This window comes from Rhinatrema bivittatum, chromosome 1 (assembly GCF_901001135.1).
Source record: "Rhinatrema bivittatum chromosome 1, aRhiBiv1.1, whole genome shotgun sequence".
Classification (NCBI taxonomy): domain Eukaryota; kingdom Metazoa; phylum Chordata; class Amphibia; order Gymnophiona; family Rhinatrematidae; genus Rhinatrema; species Rhinatrema bivittatum.
Genome location: NC_042615.1, coordinates 654381545 through 654399826, shown reverse-complemented (window position 1 = coordinate 654399826; position 18282 = coordinate 654381545). Strand labels below are relative to the sequence as shown.

General features: G+C 41.9%; 1 protein-coding gene across 4 annotated transcripts in view; it reads right to left on the bottom strand.

The window, feature by feature from the left end:
• KIAA0825 (KIAA0825 ortholog) overlaps positions 1 to 18282 on the bottom strand; it is a 1025579-nt gene that overhangs the window by 588691 nt on the left and 418606 nt on the right. For all 4 annotated transcript variants that reach the window (XM_029573181.1, XM_029573174.1, XM_029573199.1 and 1 more), the window contains one exon: positions 15847 to 16029. In XM_029573181.1, the coding sequence (XP_029429041.1) occupies positions 15847 to 16029 (183 nt within the window). The remainder of the gene's footprint in view (positions 1 to 15846; positions 16030 to 18282) is intronic.

The following is an 18282-nucleotide window of genomic DNA, read 5'->3' as shown; positions in this document are numbered from 1 at the left end:
CCTGTGGCTCACAGGGATAATTGCAGGCTGGGCATGCTCAGTGCACCCAGTGTGCTAGTGTCAGTCAAAGCTTGTTGAAACTTTGACAGAAAAGTTTTCCATACAGGGCTCCATCCTCGATGTCACCCATTTGTGAGGACAACCATCCTGCTTGTCCTGTGAGAAGCAAAAAGGTCACAGAAGATCCAGAAAATAGGAAAGCTTTCAGGATAAGGAGAAAGCCTTTTATTGGCCACTATTCAAGGAATTGATAGCTTGTTCCAGTGTGGAGGTTTCCAGCTTTTTTGGGTATGTAGACTCCATTTCAGCATCTAAAGGTTTTAAGGACCTCATTCTTTCCACACCAGTCTTTCTCCTCTCCACCAGCCACTCCTCCAATAGTCTCTCTCTCTCTCTCTTAACCCTCTCCATCAGCCTTTTGACACAAGTTTTCCTCCCATCACAGTCTTTTTTCAGTCTCTCCCCCAGCCCCTTTCCACAATTGTCTCCCTCACAACTCCTCCCCAGCCCCTCCCTATCAGTATTTCAACACCCATACCATCTCCACTAGTCTCTTTCTCATCCCACTACATCTTACTAGTCTTTCTCCCAGCTCACATCCCACAAGTCTCTTTACTCATCCCTTCCCCAGTACTCTAACTCATTCTCTTCCCACTCGTATCTCCCCAAGCCCTCCCCCACCCATCTCTCTCACTCTTACAAGCCCCTTCTCTTTAGTTTCACTTCCCTCCTCCAGCCGCTAACCCAACAGTCTCTCCCCACCTAGTCCCTCTCCCAGCAGCCTTCCCCAGCAGCCAAAATTGTGCTTTGTATCCATGGGCCTTGCAGAAGTGAGTGGAGAGAAGATCTCTGGTGCAAGGCTCTGTTGTGCAGCAGGTGCTGGGATCTCTGCTGCTGTCCTCTTCCTTTTTGCTTGTGCCAGATTCTCGTGGTGGTGATCAGCCATGCTTTTTCCCATCTCCCTTTGTGCGGGTTTAGGCTCATTGAAACTGATCTTCTTTTCTTCTTCCATGGGCAGCGAGATCAACCAGCAGCAGCCTTAGAACAGAGCTCCTCAGAGATGAGGTCAAACTACTCTTTTTCTTAGCAGCTGCACTTTGATTGCCTCTCGTCTGGTGGACCCTCCATAATGGTCTTGCGGACTCCATGTTGGGAACCACTTTTCCAGTATTTTGGGTAGCTTCTCTGCTTAGTTGACAGGATATTGCCCAACTGATTTACCCATGCCAACCTGGTACAAACAAAGAAAAGGAAAAGGAGTGTGCCTATCTAGTACTAAACCAAAGGAGAGAAAGAAGAGATGGTTTGAAATTCATCCAGTTCGAATTTAAGGAGATCAGGTATTGAGGGGTGTCCTAAAGAACCGTAGAGACCATTCTAAAAAGATTTACTACCAACAATGAGAAACAAACCTAAGTAAGTGTGGTTGGTGTTGTTACGCTCAGGCTTGTGAACCCTTGGCCGACGGGAGGATGGTATACCTTTCGGAGGATCCATAGGTTCTCTCGTCGGGTGGCGAGACAGAGCAGAAGACAGGACAAGCTGACCCTTGGCACTGGAGACTGAGGCGGTGGTGAAGACAGAAGAAGGGACGAGAAGAGGAGCTGAGTCTTCACCCCTGGAAGTCTGTGATCCCCCCAGGAGGAGCCCGTAGGGACCCAGACCGCTGGGACTTAGGTGGACCTTTGAGAGGTCAGGCGTCAGTGCAAGGGCTGACTGGAGCTTCACCCTGGAAGCCCGCGGTCCCCCCGGGAGGAGCCCGTAGGGACCCGGGCCGCTGGGACTTAGGTGGGCCCTTGGAGACGATGGTCTTGAAGGAGTCCTAGGTCGAGTGCCAGAGGGTCATCGCTCACCAGTTCGAAGTTGTGCACCAGAGAATCACCGCTTGCCAATCCGAAGTCAGGAACCAGAGAATCACCGTAAGCCAATCCGAAGTCAGGAACCAGGAACACCAAGACGAAACAGGATGCAGAATCCAAGCTCAAGGAACTCATCGAAGCAAGCAGACCAGACCACGTTGGAGGATGTTGCCAAGTCGAGGATTGAGCAGAGGAAGCCTTCCTTTATACTTTCCCTGCTCAGGCTGATTAGGCACAGGTGCAGCTGGTTAAAGGGATCAGGTCCCTTTAAGTCTAGGAAGGGGGCGCAGCCTCGCGCCTAAAGATGGTGGTGGTCATCTTGAATTTTCTTCGTGGGGGAAACGCTGCTGGACGCCGCGAGGAAGGAGCAGGGGCGGCTCCTCCAGCAGCGATCAGCATGGGGAACCCGTGCCAGAGCGAGGGCCTAGCGTCGGGGTCCTCCCCCGGGATTCCCGCTGCGGGTCACTGTCGCGGGTGAGGTAGGAGGTCCACGGCTGTGGGTTCCCACGGCCGCGGAGCACAACAGGTGTAAATGATATGGAAGATACTGGTTCATCTTCTAAGAAGTGTAACTTATGTCAAATTATTTCCACTGAAGAAGTTGATTATTAAGTAAAAGTTAATTGCTGGAACACCAGCTCCTGGAAGAATTGTACTGCTTTGGTGACCAAAGATGTAATCGGTTGTCCTATCCCTATGGACCCTGAAGCTTTGCTTGCTCCCCTATTCAGAACAAACCCCAGAGCTGTGATGAGTTGTTTCAAGTCTCAGTCCTCCAGTATAGCCCCCTCTCTGTTTAGAGGACACAAGAGGGGGATACGCCTGCAACAACTGCTCTCTGAAGAGGTGAATCATGGGTTACACAGATGGGCGATGTCATTAGCTTACCTTTTTCCAGAGCTGTACAGAAAAATCTTAGACACACCTCAGGGAATACATGATAAATCATGCACTCCCAAATCCCCGTGGGGTACTTCAGTTTTATTCTAGAAGGAAGAGGCAGAAGGGGAGGAAGGAGGAAATATGTGACTGGAGATTCTCCTGTCTTAAGAAAATACCTTTTCCAGGTAAAGGATTTAGCAGCAGCCAGATAAAGTGGATCATATGAAATATTTGAAGTCATAGCAGAAATGCAGGCACCCACACAGCCAAGTTTGTTTGGCAGGCTGTGATAATAAAGCTAACGCTGTCAGCGTCGGGTTTTTAGCTGCACATCTCGCCTACACAAAAATTGAGTTAAGTGATTTTTTGATATATAAAGATATAGAAGTGCTTTATTTGCAACAAAAAATATATAAAAAAGTGTTGAACTCTAACACAATTCCTATGATGACAGTGTATCCCCGCAGCATTCTTTGGCTGTGGACGTGTAAGGTTTGAGGAATTGTGTTTATATTCATTGTGTATAAAGCTTTGGTGCTGTTTCTTTTTAATTTATTTGAATTTCACAGCTTGCCTTTTGTGTGAATCTTGAGCAGTTACATCACAAGCATCAAGGCTAATTGGTTAAGGGTAGTAATCCCCATGCCTTCTGTTAAGGGTAATAACTGCCACTCTGTGCAAGTTACCCCATGCACCCTTTCCTTCATTTCCAACTTTAAGAATCCATGGTGTTTATCCCATTTCTTTTGAATTCATTTACTGTTTTCATCCTCACCACCTCTTCTGGAAGGGCATTCCAGGCATCCGCCAACTTCACCATGAAGAAATATTTCCTGGTGTTGGTTCTGAGTCATCCCCTCTGGAGTTTCATTTACTGTTCTACCTCTGTATCACTCTATGCTGAGAATGCAATTCTGGTCATCACATCTCAAAAAAAGATATAGTTGCAGAGGAAAAGTTTCAGAGAAGGGCGACCAAAATGATAAAGGGGCTGGAATGGCTGCCCTATGAGGAAAGGCTAAAGAGGATAGGACTGTTCAGCTTAGAGAAAAGATGGCTGACAGGGGATATGATAGAGGTCAATAAAATCACGAGAGGACTAGAATGGGTAAATGTGAATCGATTATTTACTCTTTCAGATAATACAAGGACTAGAGAGTAAACCATGAAGTTGGCAAATAGTACATTTAAAATAAATTGGATAAAATTCTTTATTCAATGCACAATTAAGCTCTGGAATTCACTGCCAGAGTATGTGGTTAAGGCAGTTAGCACAGCTGGGTTTAAAAAAGGTTTGGACAAGTTTCTGGAGGAAAAGTCCATAAATTGCTATTAATCAAATTGACATCATTAATAGAATGGAATTTATTTACTGTTTGGGTATTTGCCAAGTACTTCTATCCTGGATTGGCCACTGTTGGAAACAGGATTATGGGCTTGATGGATCCTCGGTTTGACCCAATATGGCAACTTAACATGCCAATTTATCTTCCACCAGATAAATAAGTCACTCTAATTTGAGTAGATTCAGTGTTTGTCATTCTTCTACATAACAGGAGAATTCCTGTTTGTGACTCCGGATATTATGGACCTTCTTCTCATATATTGATTATTTCTTAAAGACTGGTCATATTAGTTTCTGAAGATGATGTGCAAAATATCTATTTCTTGCTTGTGTTATTTCTTTGTTTCTCATTTATTTTGTAGTCATCTTAAAATAGCAGGACATGCTACAGCATACCTCAATATATCTGTACTTCATGTCACGTGATTTTAAGTAGCAGTATCATAGTATCTTAGACTAAACTATAAATAATTATTCCAAAGGCTTTGCATGTTCTGATCTATTCCAATACAATTTCATGGTGTTAATTTTAAATTTTTAAAAATTGTAAGATAATTTTTGAATTATGAAAGGTGCCAGTTTGTCAGCACTGGAAAACAAAGTCTTCCAATTATCCACAGATAGAAAGAAGCTTCCCCACAATGTCCTGCTAACATATCTCAACACTGCTCTGAGAGTAAGAGGATAATTTAGACTCCATGCTTGTGCAATATTTGGCCTCTGTACTGAGACTGCTAATAGTGGTGCCCATTAGTGATGGTAGGTTTTGTGATATGGATACCTGTCAACCTGCAACTGGACTAGGACCATCAATTAATTTCACAAAGGCCATCAAAGAGGATTTGAATGGATAACTGAAGATGAAAAGTTCTATAACTCTGTGCCAGTCCCCTTAGGTTACCTAGGCCCCCATGCTTTTGGTGCTATTAATTTTACAGAAGATGTATAACATAATACAACAGCAGTTGGTATTATATATCTACTGCTTTAATGTCCCTGTATTTGCTATATTATGTGGGGAATGTGTGACTTGTCTGGAAGCAAATTGATTAAATTTACTATCCAATTTCTGGAACAGCATCTGAGAAATTAATGAATGATAATACTATTTTCCCTAGTGATGCTCACAACTCAATATGCTTGCTTTGATGTTTTACCTCCCTGCCAGATGTATTGCGTTAATGCCTGTGCAAAACTTTCTGCCAATACCAGCATTCTGTGAGGTGAATTTTAAATGCCTGATGGGTGCATTAATTAGGGGATTTGCGAAGAAGTTGGGCTTGTACTTGCCGAGTGGATTTTAAAAGCCACCGAGGTACATGCGTATCTCCCTCAGTGTGCGCATCTTGAAAGTTTTCAAAAAGGGGAGGGGAAAGCGTGTGGTCTGGGTAGGGAATGGGCGTTTGGGGACGTGAACCTGATATGTGCGCATAAATACTGATATGACCCGGCACACATAACTTTACTTCTGCTATGAATGATGTTTAAGTTAAAAAATGAAGAAAACTAAGCAGATCTTTGGAGTTTTAAATGTCGGGGCTAACTGGAGGAGTGAAGGCTATTAAACTAGGGGGCTTGGAAGACCTCTCCCTTAACTGGGCAATCTGGGGATGAACTGGTAAAACTGGGAATAGAGTCGGTGCATACCTCTTTTAAAATCCACAATTTGCGCATGTGTGCATGGCCAGGCTATTTTATAACATGTGCGCATATGCATGTGTATATTATAAAATGGCCATATCCCTGGGTGCAAGCAGACATATATGTGCAAATGTGCGCATGTACGCCGGTTTGAAAGTTACCATCCCTATGTGTAAAATGATCTATTCTTTGTGGTTTCTAGTTTATTTTCCACTCTTATACAACTGTGATATTATCTTACCTATTAATTATTTAAGAATAAATAAAGATGTAAAATTCATGTACTACTAGAAAACTCACTATGTTTGTGCAAATTCTCTATTCATCTCATCTCTGACCATCAGCATAACATAGGATATAGAAGACAGGACTAACTGGAATGGATCTTTCAACACTCTGCTCTTTTAATGAATATGGTTATTTAAACATACAGCTGTCAGGACACATGACAACCACCAAATCCCCCACAGACAAACACCCACTAACCACAACGATGAAAGTGTAAATCAAATGGGGATAATAAACCTTTCTAAATCCAATTATCACAGCATGAAGTTTCAGTAGTGTCTAAAGGACTTTCATTTTGTCTTTCAAGTAAACTATATGAAATTCAACTATATTAAGAGCAAAAAGAATTTTTTAAAAAATCATCTAAAAGTACATTTCCACAAAACAGAAAACACCCCCACCTCCAACACATTGAATGAATATTAATAACAAAACAATTACGTATTTCACCTCACCAAAGTGGATAAAACAGTAAACTACATAGAAACATGATGGTAGAAAAAGACCATCATTGCCTATCCAGTCTGTCAAAACACACCAACTATTCAGCTGTACAATCCCTATCACTGCCTCAGAGATCCTCTGTTTTTGTCTCACACAATCTTGAATTCAGTTACTGTCCTTATTTCTACCATCTCCATGAGGAGGCTATTCCATGCATCCACCAACCTCTCAGTAAAGAAGAGAATGAGAAATTACTACTTACCTGATAATTTTCTTTTTCTTAATATAGACAGATGGGTTCAGGACCAGTGGGTTATGCACCTCCACCAGTAGATGGAGACGGAGCAAACTGACATCACAATATATTTACTCCTGCAGTGACATTGGCCTGCCTGTATTCTCTTCAAAAGCAAATGTGGACAGACAAGCAAAAACTTGATTAAAAACAGATAACCATTTCAATACTCAGCCAAAAAGAAACACTAAGCTCAGACAAGAAATACATTAATAGTCTAGGGACTGGAGTCACACTTACCAGAAACCCCTAGAAAAGGTAGTCACTCAGGAGGATTATAACACAAACATACGGTAGCCAAGGGCGGGAAGCTGAACCCATCTGTCTATATTAAGGAAAAGAAATGATCAAATAAGTAGTAATTTCTCATTTCCTAGTACTTTTACAGATGGGTTCAGGACCAGTGGGATGTTCCACAGCTACTCCCAAATAGGGAATAGGGTGGCAGGCTACCTGTGGTCCAATCAAAACTGCCCATGCAAAGGCTGCATCCTCCCAGACTTGCACATCCAGACAATACCTGGAAAAGGTGTGTAAGAAGGACCACGCTGCAGCTTGGCAAATGTCGACGGGAGACAACAATCTAACCTCCACCCATGACAGTGCCTTAGCCCAGTGGAATGAGGCCTGAGTAGGCAACAGCTTTTCAATGGCCACATACACAGCCATGACTATTTCCTTAATCCAGTGAGCTATTGTAGCCCGCAAAGCTGGCTCACCCTATTTACTTTCAAAACCTCAAGACATGTTTCTTGACATCCAAGAAACGCAATAGACTATATTCTTCCACATCTTTTTCCTTATCCAGAGACAGCAAGGATAAGGATTGATTCAAGTGAAAATCTGAGACCACTTTAGGCAAGAAAGAAGGAACACTATGCAGTTGAATCACTCCTGGAGTCACACAAAGGAACAGTTCCCAACAAGACAAGGCTTGCAGCTCAGAAATTCGATATGCAGAACATATCACCACCAGAAACACCATTTTCAAGGTCAGTAAGCACAAGGAAAGGGAGCACATTGGTCGAAACGTAGGACTCACCAAAAAGTCCAAAACCAGATTAAGACTCCACAAGGGTACTGGTAACCACAAGGGAGGATGAAAATGTTTCACTCCCTTCAAGAAATGGGCCACATCAGGATGAGATGATAAGGATTCACCATTCACCTGAACCCAGAAACAGACAAGAGCCACTACCTGTACCTTCAAGGAGTTAAGGGCCAACCCTTTATTCAACCCATCCTGCAAAAATTTCAAAATGAGAAGGATCCTAACTGAATGAGGAAACACTCCTTGTTCCTCATACCAATACTCACCAAACCTATACATATGCCAAGGAAGTCGAGAAGTTTTCTACTTGTAGTAAGGGGGGCAATCACTGCAGTAGAATAGCCATGCTTCAACAAGCGAGACTTCTCAAGCGTCATACCGTAAGACAAAACCAATCCAGATCTTTGTGCTGCCACAGATTCCTGGTGCCAGAAGACGAAGGGGGGGAGTCTACCAGGAGTCTTTGCAGATCTGCATATCATGGTTTCCTGGGCCAATCCGGTGCCACCAAAAGCATCATCCCCCAGTGGCCTTCGACCCTCTGAACTATTCTGATTAACATGGGCCACGGAAGAAAGCATACAGCAGCTTGTCCTCCGGTAAGACCTGCATGAGATCATCGATACCCATAAGAACATAAGAACATAAGAAATTGCCATGCTGGATCAGACCAAGGGTCCATTAAGCCCAGCATCTTGTTTCCAACAGAGGCCAAACCAGGCCACAAGAACCTGGCAATTACCCAAACACTAAGAAGATCCCATGCCACTGATGCAATTAATAGCAGTGGCTATTCCCTAAGTAAATTTGATTAATAGCCGTTAATGGACTTCTCCTCTAAGAACTTATCCAAACCTTTTTGAACCCAGCTATACTAACTGCACTAACCACATCCTCTGGCAAAAAATTCCAGAGCTTTATTGTGTATTGAGTGAAAAAGAATTTTCTCCGATTAGTCTTAAATGTGCTACTTGCCAACATCATGAAATGCCCCTTAGTCCTTCTATTATTCTAAAGTGTAAATAACCAATTCACATCTACTCGTTCAAGACCTCTCATGAACTTAAAGACCTCTATTATATCCCCCCCTCAGCCATCTCTTCTCCAAGCTGAACAGCCCTAACCTCTTCAGCCTTTCCTTATAGGGGAGCTGTTCCATCCCCTTTATCATTTTGGTTGCCCTTCTCTGTACCTTCTCCATCACAACTATATCTTTTTTGAGATGCGGCGACCAGAATTGTACACAGTATTCCAGGTGCGGTCTCACCATGGAGCGATATAGAGGCATTATGACATTTTCTGTTTTATTAAGCATTCCCTTCCTAATAATTCCTAACATTCTGTTTGCTTTTTTGACTGCTGCAGCACATTGAGCTGACGATTTTAAAGTAGTATCCACTATGATGCCTAGATCTTTTTCCTGGGAGGTAGCTCCTAATATGGAACCTAACATCGTGTAACTACAGCAAGGATTATTTTTCCCTATATGCAACACCTTGCACTTATCCACATTAAACGGAAAATGTCATAATGCCTCTATATCGCTCCATGGTGAGACCACACCTTGAATACTGTGTACAATTCTGGTCGCCGTATCTCAAAAAAGATATAGTTGCAATGGAGAAGGTACAGAGAAGGGCAACCAAAATGATAAAGGGGATGGAACAGCTCCCCTATGAGGAAAGGCTGAAGAGGTTAGGGCTGTTCAGCTTGGAGAAGAGACGGCTGAGGGGGGATATCATAGAGGTCTTTAAGATCATGAGAGGTCTTGAACGAGTAGATGTGACTCGGTTATTTACACTTTCGAATAATAGAAGGACTAGGGGGCATTCCATGAAGTTAGCAAGTAGCACATTTAAGACTAATCGGAGAAAATTCTTTTTCACTCAACGCACAATAAATCTCTGGAATTTGTTGCCAGAGGATGTGGTTAGTGCAGTTAGTGTAGCTGGGTTCAAAAAAGGTTTGGATAAGTTCTTGGAAGAGAAGTCCATTAACTGCTATTAATCAAGTTTACTTAGGGAATAGTCACTGCTATTAATTGCATCAGTAACATGGGAACTTCTAGGTGTTTGGGTAATTGCCAGGTTCTTGTGGCCTGGTTTGGCCTCTGTTGGAAACAGGATGCTGGGCTTGATGGACCCTTGGTCTGACCCAGCATGGCAATTTCTTATGTTCTTATGTTCTTATTTGGATGCCCAATCTTCCAGTCTTGCAAGGTCCTCCTGTAATGTATCCGCTTGTGATTTAACTACTCTGAATAATTTTGTATCATCCACAAATTTGATAACCTCACTCATCGTATTCCTTTCCAGATCATTTATATATATATTGAAAAGCACCGGTCCAAGTACAGATCCCTGAGGCACTCCACTGTTTACCCTTTTCCACTGAGAAAATTGACCATTTAATCCTACTCTCTGTTTCCTGTCTTTTAACCAGTTTGTAATCCACGAAAGGACATCGCCTCTTATCCTATGACTTTTGGTTTTCTAAGAAGCCTCTCATGAGGGATTTTGTCAAACGCCTTCTGAAAATCCAAATACACTACATCTACCGGTTCACCTTTATTCACATGTTTATTAACCCCTTCAAAAAAATGAAGCAGATTTGTTAGGCAAGACTTCCCTTGGGTAAATCCATGTTGACTGTGTTCCATTAAACCATGTCTTTCTATATGCTCTACGATTTTGATCTTGAGAACAATTTCCACTATTTTTCCTGGCACTGAAGTCAGGCTCACTGGTCTATAGTTACCTGGATCACCCCTGGAGCCTTTTTTAAATATTGGGGTTACATTGGCCACCCTCCAGTCTTCAGGTACAATGAATGATTTTAATGATAGGTTACAAATTTTTAACTAATAGATCAGAAATTTCATTTTTAAGTTCCTTCAGTACCCTAGGCCTTCGGATCTCTTTTGCCACTGAAGAATCGAGGAACCTTTGCATTGTGAGAAGTCGCCAGCAGGTCAAGGAACAGAAGGCCTCAGCAAACCACTACCAGCTGAAATGCCTCATCTGACAATACCCATTCTCCTGGGTCCAGACTGTCCCTGCTGAGAAAGTCTGCTCTTACATTGTCTTTTCCTGCAATGTGCAAGGCTAAGATCTCCTGAAGATGCACTTCCGCCCATTCCATAAATTGGTTTATTCCCTGTGACACTTGCTGGATCTTGGTTCCTTCATGCCGATGGATGTAAGCCACTGCTGCTGCGTTGTCTGACATTATCCAGACTGCTCGACCCTGCAACCTGCTACTGCACTGCATGCACGCCAACCGGACCGCCCAGGCTTCTAGCTGATTGATGTTCTAGAGAAACTCTTCTGAATTTCAGCGCCCTTGCACTGATAGTTCCTGACGGTGAGTTCCCCAACCCTGGAGGCTCGCATCTGTCGTGAGTACCAACCTGTTCAGCAATATCAGGGAAACTCCCTTTCTCAGATGATCCGCCTGCAACCACCACTGGAAGTGAGAGCAGACTTACATCGGCAGGTGGATATGAATCGTGTAGTCCTGAGACTGCAGGTTCTAATGAGGCAGTAGGGAGAGCTGAAAAGGATGCATGTGCACCCTCACCCACGGCATCACTTCCAGGATTGCCTCCATCAAACCTAATACCTGTAAATAGGCCCACATCGTTGGGCATATAATGTTCACCAATAGATGCACCTCCATCATCAACTTCTGAATACAAGCATCTGGCAAGAAAACTTTGCCCTGCCTCGTGTCGAACATAACACCCAGATACTCTAGTGATTGAGATGGCTGAAGACTGCTCTTAGCTAGGTGCACCAACCAACTGAGCTCCTGCAATAGAGAGATCACCTTCTGGGTCACCAGTCGGCTCTCTTCCATAGATACATGCGTGTATAAGCTTTTTTGGGCTTATTTTCTGGCATAAATTTCTCAACTTATACATGAGTATATTCGGTATATATTTATTATTTTTTTTATCTTACCTGAGCTCATCCTTTCCCAGCTGAGTACAGAGACAATCTCCGGCTGCGATGGAAAAGGGCATATACTGTCACCGCTGCACATGGCTTCCTGCACCCGCTGCCTGTCAGCTGTCCAAGCAGCTAAGTCTATGCCGGCTAAAAAAAACAGCTACGGGACCAAGGCACTCATCTAAGGGACCACAGAAATAACCTCAAAAAATCTCAACTGGGGGAGGGACTATTTGCTATCACTGTAGGAGAATGGGGTGAATTAATTTTTACCTTCTATTTTTCCTTCCAAAATCTAAAGCAATCCCCAGTAAGAAAATGCACGTCTACCATCTTCTGGAGACGGAGAAAACTGGCAGGCTGCTGTCAATGCATAAGAACATAAAGACATAAGAATATAAGAATTTGCCATACTGGGTCAGACCAAGGGTCCATCAAGCCCAGCATCCTGTTTCCAACAGTGGCCAATCCAGGCTACAAGTTCCTAATAAGTACCAAAACACTAAGCAGATCCCATGCTACTGATGCCCGTAATAGCAGTGGCTATTTCCTAAGACAACTTGATTAATAGTAATTAATGGATTTCTCCTCCAAGAAGTTATCCAAATCCAGCCAAATTAACTGCACTAACCACATCCTCTGGCAACAAATTCCAGAGTCTAATTGTGCGTTGAGTGAAAAAGAACTTTCTCCGATTCGTTTTAAATGTGCCACATGCTAACTTCATGGAGTGCCCCCTAATCTTTCTATTATCTGAAAAAGTAAATAACAGATTCACATCTACCTGTTCTAGACCTCTCATGATTTTAAACACCTCTATCATATCCCCCTCAGCCGTCTCTTCTCCATGCTGAAAAGTCCTAACCTCTTTAGTCTTTCCTCATAGTGGAGCTGTTCCATTCCCCTTATCATTTTGGTCGCCATTCTCTGTACCTTCTCCATCGCAATTATATCTTTTTTGAGATGCGGCAAACAGAATTTACGCAATATTCAAGGTGCAGTCTCACCATGGAGCGATACAGAGTCATTATGACATTTTCCGTTTTATTCACCATTCCCTTTCTAATAATTCCCAACATTCTGTTTGCTTTTTTGACTGCCGCAGCACACTGAACTGACAATTTCAATATGTTATCCATTATGACGCTTAGATCTTTTTCTTGGGTGGTAGCACCAAATATGGAACCTAACATTGCGTAACTATAGCAAAGGTTATTTTTCCCTATATGCATCACCTTGCACTTATCCACATTAATTTCATCTGCCATTTCGATGCCCAATTTTCTAGTCTCACAAGGTGTTCCTACAATTTATCACAATCTGCTTGTGATTTAACTACTCTGAACAATTTTGTTACCTCACTCATCGTATTTCTTTCCAGATCATTTATAAATAAATTGAAAAGTAAGGGTCCCAATACAGATCCCTGAGGGACTCCACTGCGAATATTGTCCATTTAATCCTACTCTCTGTTTCATGTCTTTTAGTCAGTTTGTAATCCACGAAAGGACATCGCCACCTATACCATGACTTTTTACTTTTCCTAGAAGCCCCTATCATGGCGCACTTCCTGCGGGGATTGCTCCAACTGAAGCCTCCCCTGAGGCCTCCCATGGTATCCTTGTACCTCATCGTAGTCATGGCCCAGCTTATGAAAGTTCCTTTGAGCCTCTGCATTCATGTGACCTAAAGTTTTTGACCTGGAAGGTTGTTTTTCTAGTGGCGGTCACCTTACACTAAATTCTTTCATGATAGGGTGGTTCTGTGTAATCATCCTAAATTTCTGCCGAAGGTGGTGACGGATTTCCATCTGAATCAATCCATCATCCTACCTACCTTTTTTCCAAAGCCTCATTTGCACCAGGACAAGTGGGCTCTCCATAGCCTGGATTATAAGTGAGCCTTGGCCTTTTACCTTGAGCGGACAGCAGGTCATAGGCAATCTATGCAGCTCTTTCTCTCTTTTGATAGAAACCAATTGGGAGTTGCAGTAACCAAGCAGACATTGTCTAACTGGTTGTATCTCTTTCTACTATATACAGACAGGACTGCAACTGGGAGGCCATGGCAATTCTGTTTGAGCCATGGCAACTTTGGTGGCCCACTTGAGAGCGGTCCCCATGGATGAGATCTACAAAACTGTGACATGTAGTTCCCTCCACACCTTTGCCTCACACTGCTGTCTGGACAGGGACGGCCGATGAGATAGAAATTTCAGCCAGTCTGTGCTTCGGAATCTTTCTCAGTTGTAAAATCCAACTCTTCCTGCCTTCGGCCCTTTGTTCGGGTTCAGACTGGATCCCTCTGTTACCAACAGCACCTCCGTTGTTTTGCCCGTTGGCTCCTGGTTAGGTATCTGTTGGTCTTCTTGTTCCGGGAACAGCCTGTAGCTAGGTATTCAGCCATGTGTGAGGACTACCATCCTGCTTGTCCTAGGAGAAAGCAGAGTTCCTTACCCGTAACAGGTATTCTCTTAGGACAGCAGGATTTTAGTCCTCACGAAACCCACCCACCACCCTGCAGAGTTGGGTTTCTCCTGTGTTTGTTATTTATTTTTTTCATAATTCTATGTTACAAGACTGAAGAGGGACACTGCATGGATGCATGGATAGTGGCATGATGGGCATGCTCAGTGTGCCAGTCAAAGTTTCTAGAAACTTACATTTACATTTATTAAAATTTCTGAATTGCGCAACACACTGAAGGCCTAGGTGAGAAACAAATGATACATACATAATCATATAAACATAAAACCAATACAAGAATGAACAAATACAAAAATATATAATAACAAAAAAAAAATAATTCTAAAAAATAAATATTGCACTAAAATCAAACAATGGCATGATAATATAAAACATAATATCAAATAGTGTAAAACAAAGTAAAATACTAAAAAATGGAAGCATTAAACTAAAAATAAGCTAATCTAAATAAAAAAGTTTTCACTTGCTTCCTGAAGTCCTTAAATTTTGCATGCCGGGCTCCATCTGATGATATCACCCATGTATGAGGACTAACATACTGCTGTCCTAGAAGAACACCTGTAACAGGTAAGCAACTCTGCTTTCCCCCACAAGGCCCTCAAAAAATGAAAACAATATTCTTATTACAAGAGTCAAATTGCTGCAGCTTCCTCCAACCCCGGTTCAACCATAGATTCTTACCTCTGGCCAGCTCCTCTTCCTCCCTCCCAGCACCCCAGACCCTAAACATCTCACTACTACATGGCATCCTCAAAAACTCTGTCTACCTGGTATCCTGGCACACTGCTATCGCAATCTCAGTTGCTTTCATTGTTGCTTTGACAGTTACTCTGACAGCAATGCTGGAAGCTTACGCATTTGAAAAATATTTTTAAATATCGCCTCTCAGTAATGAAAGTGTTGTTTCCAAAAGCAAATGCGATAAAGATCTTTTAAGTGAGTCAAAGAATTATTCTTTGGTTCTTCTAAACACCTTATTGATGTGACTCAAGTAGTTAAGCTCAGGTTCATACATGCAGACTGCAGTATTTGTAGTTAAACACTGGTTGCTAGATCCTTCCATAATAAATACTTAATAGAGAACAAGAGAAAGGCTCAGTAAATATTAGCCTTCTCCTGGTATTACTTTTGGCTAATGGCACTTCTTACTTTGTTTAAGAAACAATAATGCATCAGAGAAAATTAATCAATGAGTGGGGAATCACTGATGCCCTTCCATCATCCCCGCATATAAATAAATAGCTTCACAGTCTAAATATGAGACTTCATGAAAGAACTGCATAATGATTACTCTCTATTAGTCAGAAAAGAAAGCATGGGAATATCATTATTATTCCATCCACTGTTTTTACTACTGGCAGGTGGAAAATAAATTAAAAGGCTGAGTTTGCTATAAAAGTGTAATAAAACGAGACTTTTAATTTATTAGCATATTTTCAGTTCTTTGCACATTCCAAAATCTACAATAACAGTATTCTTTAGCTATTCAGTGGCCCAATGATACAATCAATGAAGAAAGCCAAAAACAACACTAATAACTTCCTTCTATGTATAGTATAGACTTATTTTTCCTTACTGTATATTAATAGATTAGTGTATACTTACTCATAGATGCTTTTTAAAGGTGCAGTTAAAATAGTCAATACAATAAGCAGATTGTTACAGTGATTATGTATTTTGAAGATCCTAGTATCTGAGTCCCACAATGGATTCAAAACTTCCTGTACAGAGCTGCACACAGACCACAGCAGATTTTCAACACACAGCAGAATCGCTGTAACATCGGTTCTGTTGAGCATAGTGCAAAATATATCAGTCATGCATTTGGTTATCACTAATGTAATTTCAAATACTAAATCTAATGTTACGATATATTCAATAAAGTGGATTTAACAAGTAGAGAAACATGTAATGACATGTATTAGAATGGATTAGTTCACTGTGGTTTAAAAAAATGTTTACTTGTTTAAGTTATATTATATGCCATACCACATCTAACTCAGCAGACTGGTAAAACCAATGAAACAAAATAGACAACCTATAGTTTATTCCCTGTGACATCGAAGTAGTATAATTTCCTAGCTAATGGGATATGTTCTGCTGGAGTTTTTAGTGGTATTGAGAAGGATTAAACAGCTCAAAATCTATAATCTCCTTTTTAAAATAGAACAATTTTAACATGTCCCCACTTTCTTTCCAGTATTATCATGATGCTATCATGGACTGGCTTATACATATAGAGCAGCAAAATTGCTGTTAGCCCAAAGTATTTTTTTTACTGGACCAACCATGGACTGAGTTACACACTGTCACAGATACAATAGCAAGTAGCACAGCTGGTATAGTGCAGGGCTCTGGGTCATACTGGTGTGACCCTTAGCGGGGTCACAAACATTTATTTTTGTTCATGGGGCTGCTCTAGCTAGCAAATTTCATCCCATGCTTAACTCTTAATCCCTGGAGGTGATTCTTTTTATGGGGGTAAACTCTCACTTGTGGCCCAGATTATGTTATGCTGCTCCCAGTGCATGTGTAAACAGTAGGTGCATCTCATGAGGTGAGAGGCTGTAATAAATTAAACAGGATCAGGATTTGAAAATAAGAGTTTACTAATTGGTGATCATAAATTACAATCCATCAGTCAATAATGTTGAAGTTACATCTGACAGGCTAGTATAAGTGCAGTTCTAGGTAAGTAGGTGTACTTATAGTCAGGCATCTGGTCGAGCCCCATGGTGATATTTAATGCATAAAGCTCTCCCAGCGGCTATCCAGGAATCCTAGTGGAGAAGTCCCCAACTTCACAGCAAAAATCCTACCTTAGGTCATCTTCTCCTCGGACACCCAGCCCTGTCTTGGTACCATAGGTATTCTTGTGGGGAAAAGTCAAGTGGGATCAGGCTAGTTCTCAGCACTGTAATCCCTATGGGGAAGGTTGATCCAAAAGCCTCCCCACAGTGTTCAGATCCAAATAATACTTCTAAAGTTTAAACTGGATATATCTTTTGTTCTCACTGCCTCTCGCAGCAGGATCCATCACTGGTGCTTGCCCTGGTGAGAACCCTTTTGCCCCAAAAGGGTATCAAGTGTAAAAATCTCTCTCTCTGTAAATTAGCGGGCAGGGAGTGCACAATGAAGTTTCACTTTTTTTTTTTTAAATTAATATTTTATTAGGATTTCATCAATTTTTACATCAATAAAATACATGAAATATAGGATTCCACAAGTATCAAGAAAAAAAACCAACACTTCTAAAAGAAACTCCTTCAGGGTGAAGCTAGGAGGCCTCACCAGAGTGTAAAACGTAAACATCCGTACTGTTCAAAGGTTTCCTCAAACTGATCCTAAAGTGTTCCAAAATGGCTGGGTTAAATAGGGTTCAGGCATCCAACCCAGACCCTCCAGCTGGGAGGGACTATGGTGATGGATGACTCCTTCAGTGTGTGGTTCTATACAGGGATAGTGCCATCTGGTGGCCAGACTGGGGGCGTCTGCCACAATGGTATCTACGCAGTCTTGCAGTGTCAAGAGTATTGTAGAAACCCATACTCCTAATCAGGGAATCTGCCTAAATAAAATACTGGAATGAGAGATTATGGCTATAAGAAAAAAATCACAATCTGGTAAATTTCCAATTGTATAAAATAATCTTGTTTTCAGATTAAAATATTTTAATTATCTCTCTGCTACTACTTGCTCTTGGTCTGACATTAACATTATAGGGACTTTACTAGCATGCTCCAGGAATTATGTTATGAAGGTTCACTTGTTTAGCATCAATGTCTAAAAGGGCTCACAGACACCAAAAATAATAAATTGTTGGTAGGCATTGTTGATTGCCCTTACCGAGCACTGTAACTTCATATTATTTAATGGTCACATTTCATAAATACATGGTTAGGTTTGATTAACATAGTAATACAGTCTTTGTTTTAACCAATGAACTTCCTAGCCTCTTACTTACAATCGGGCCGATACAGTAAAAATCGCGGGAGAGCCCGTTCTCCCGGTGCGCGTACAGGACACTCTCCTGTGCGCGTG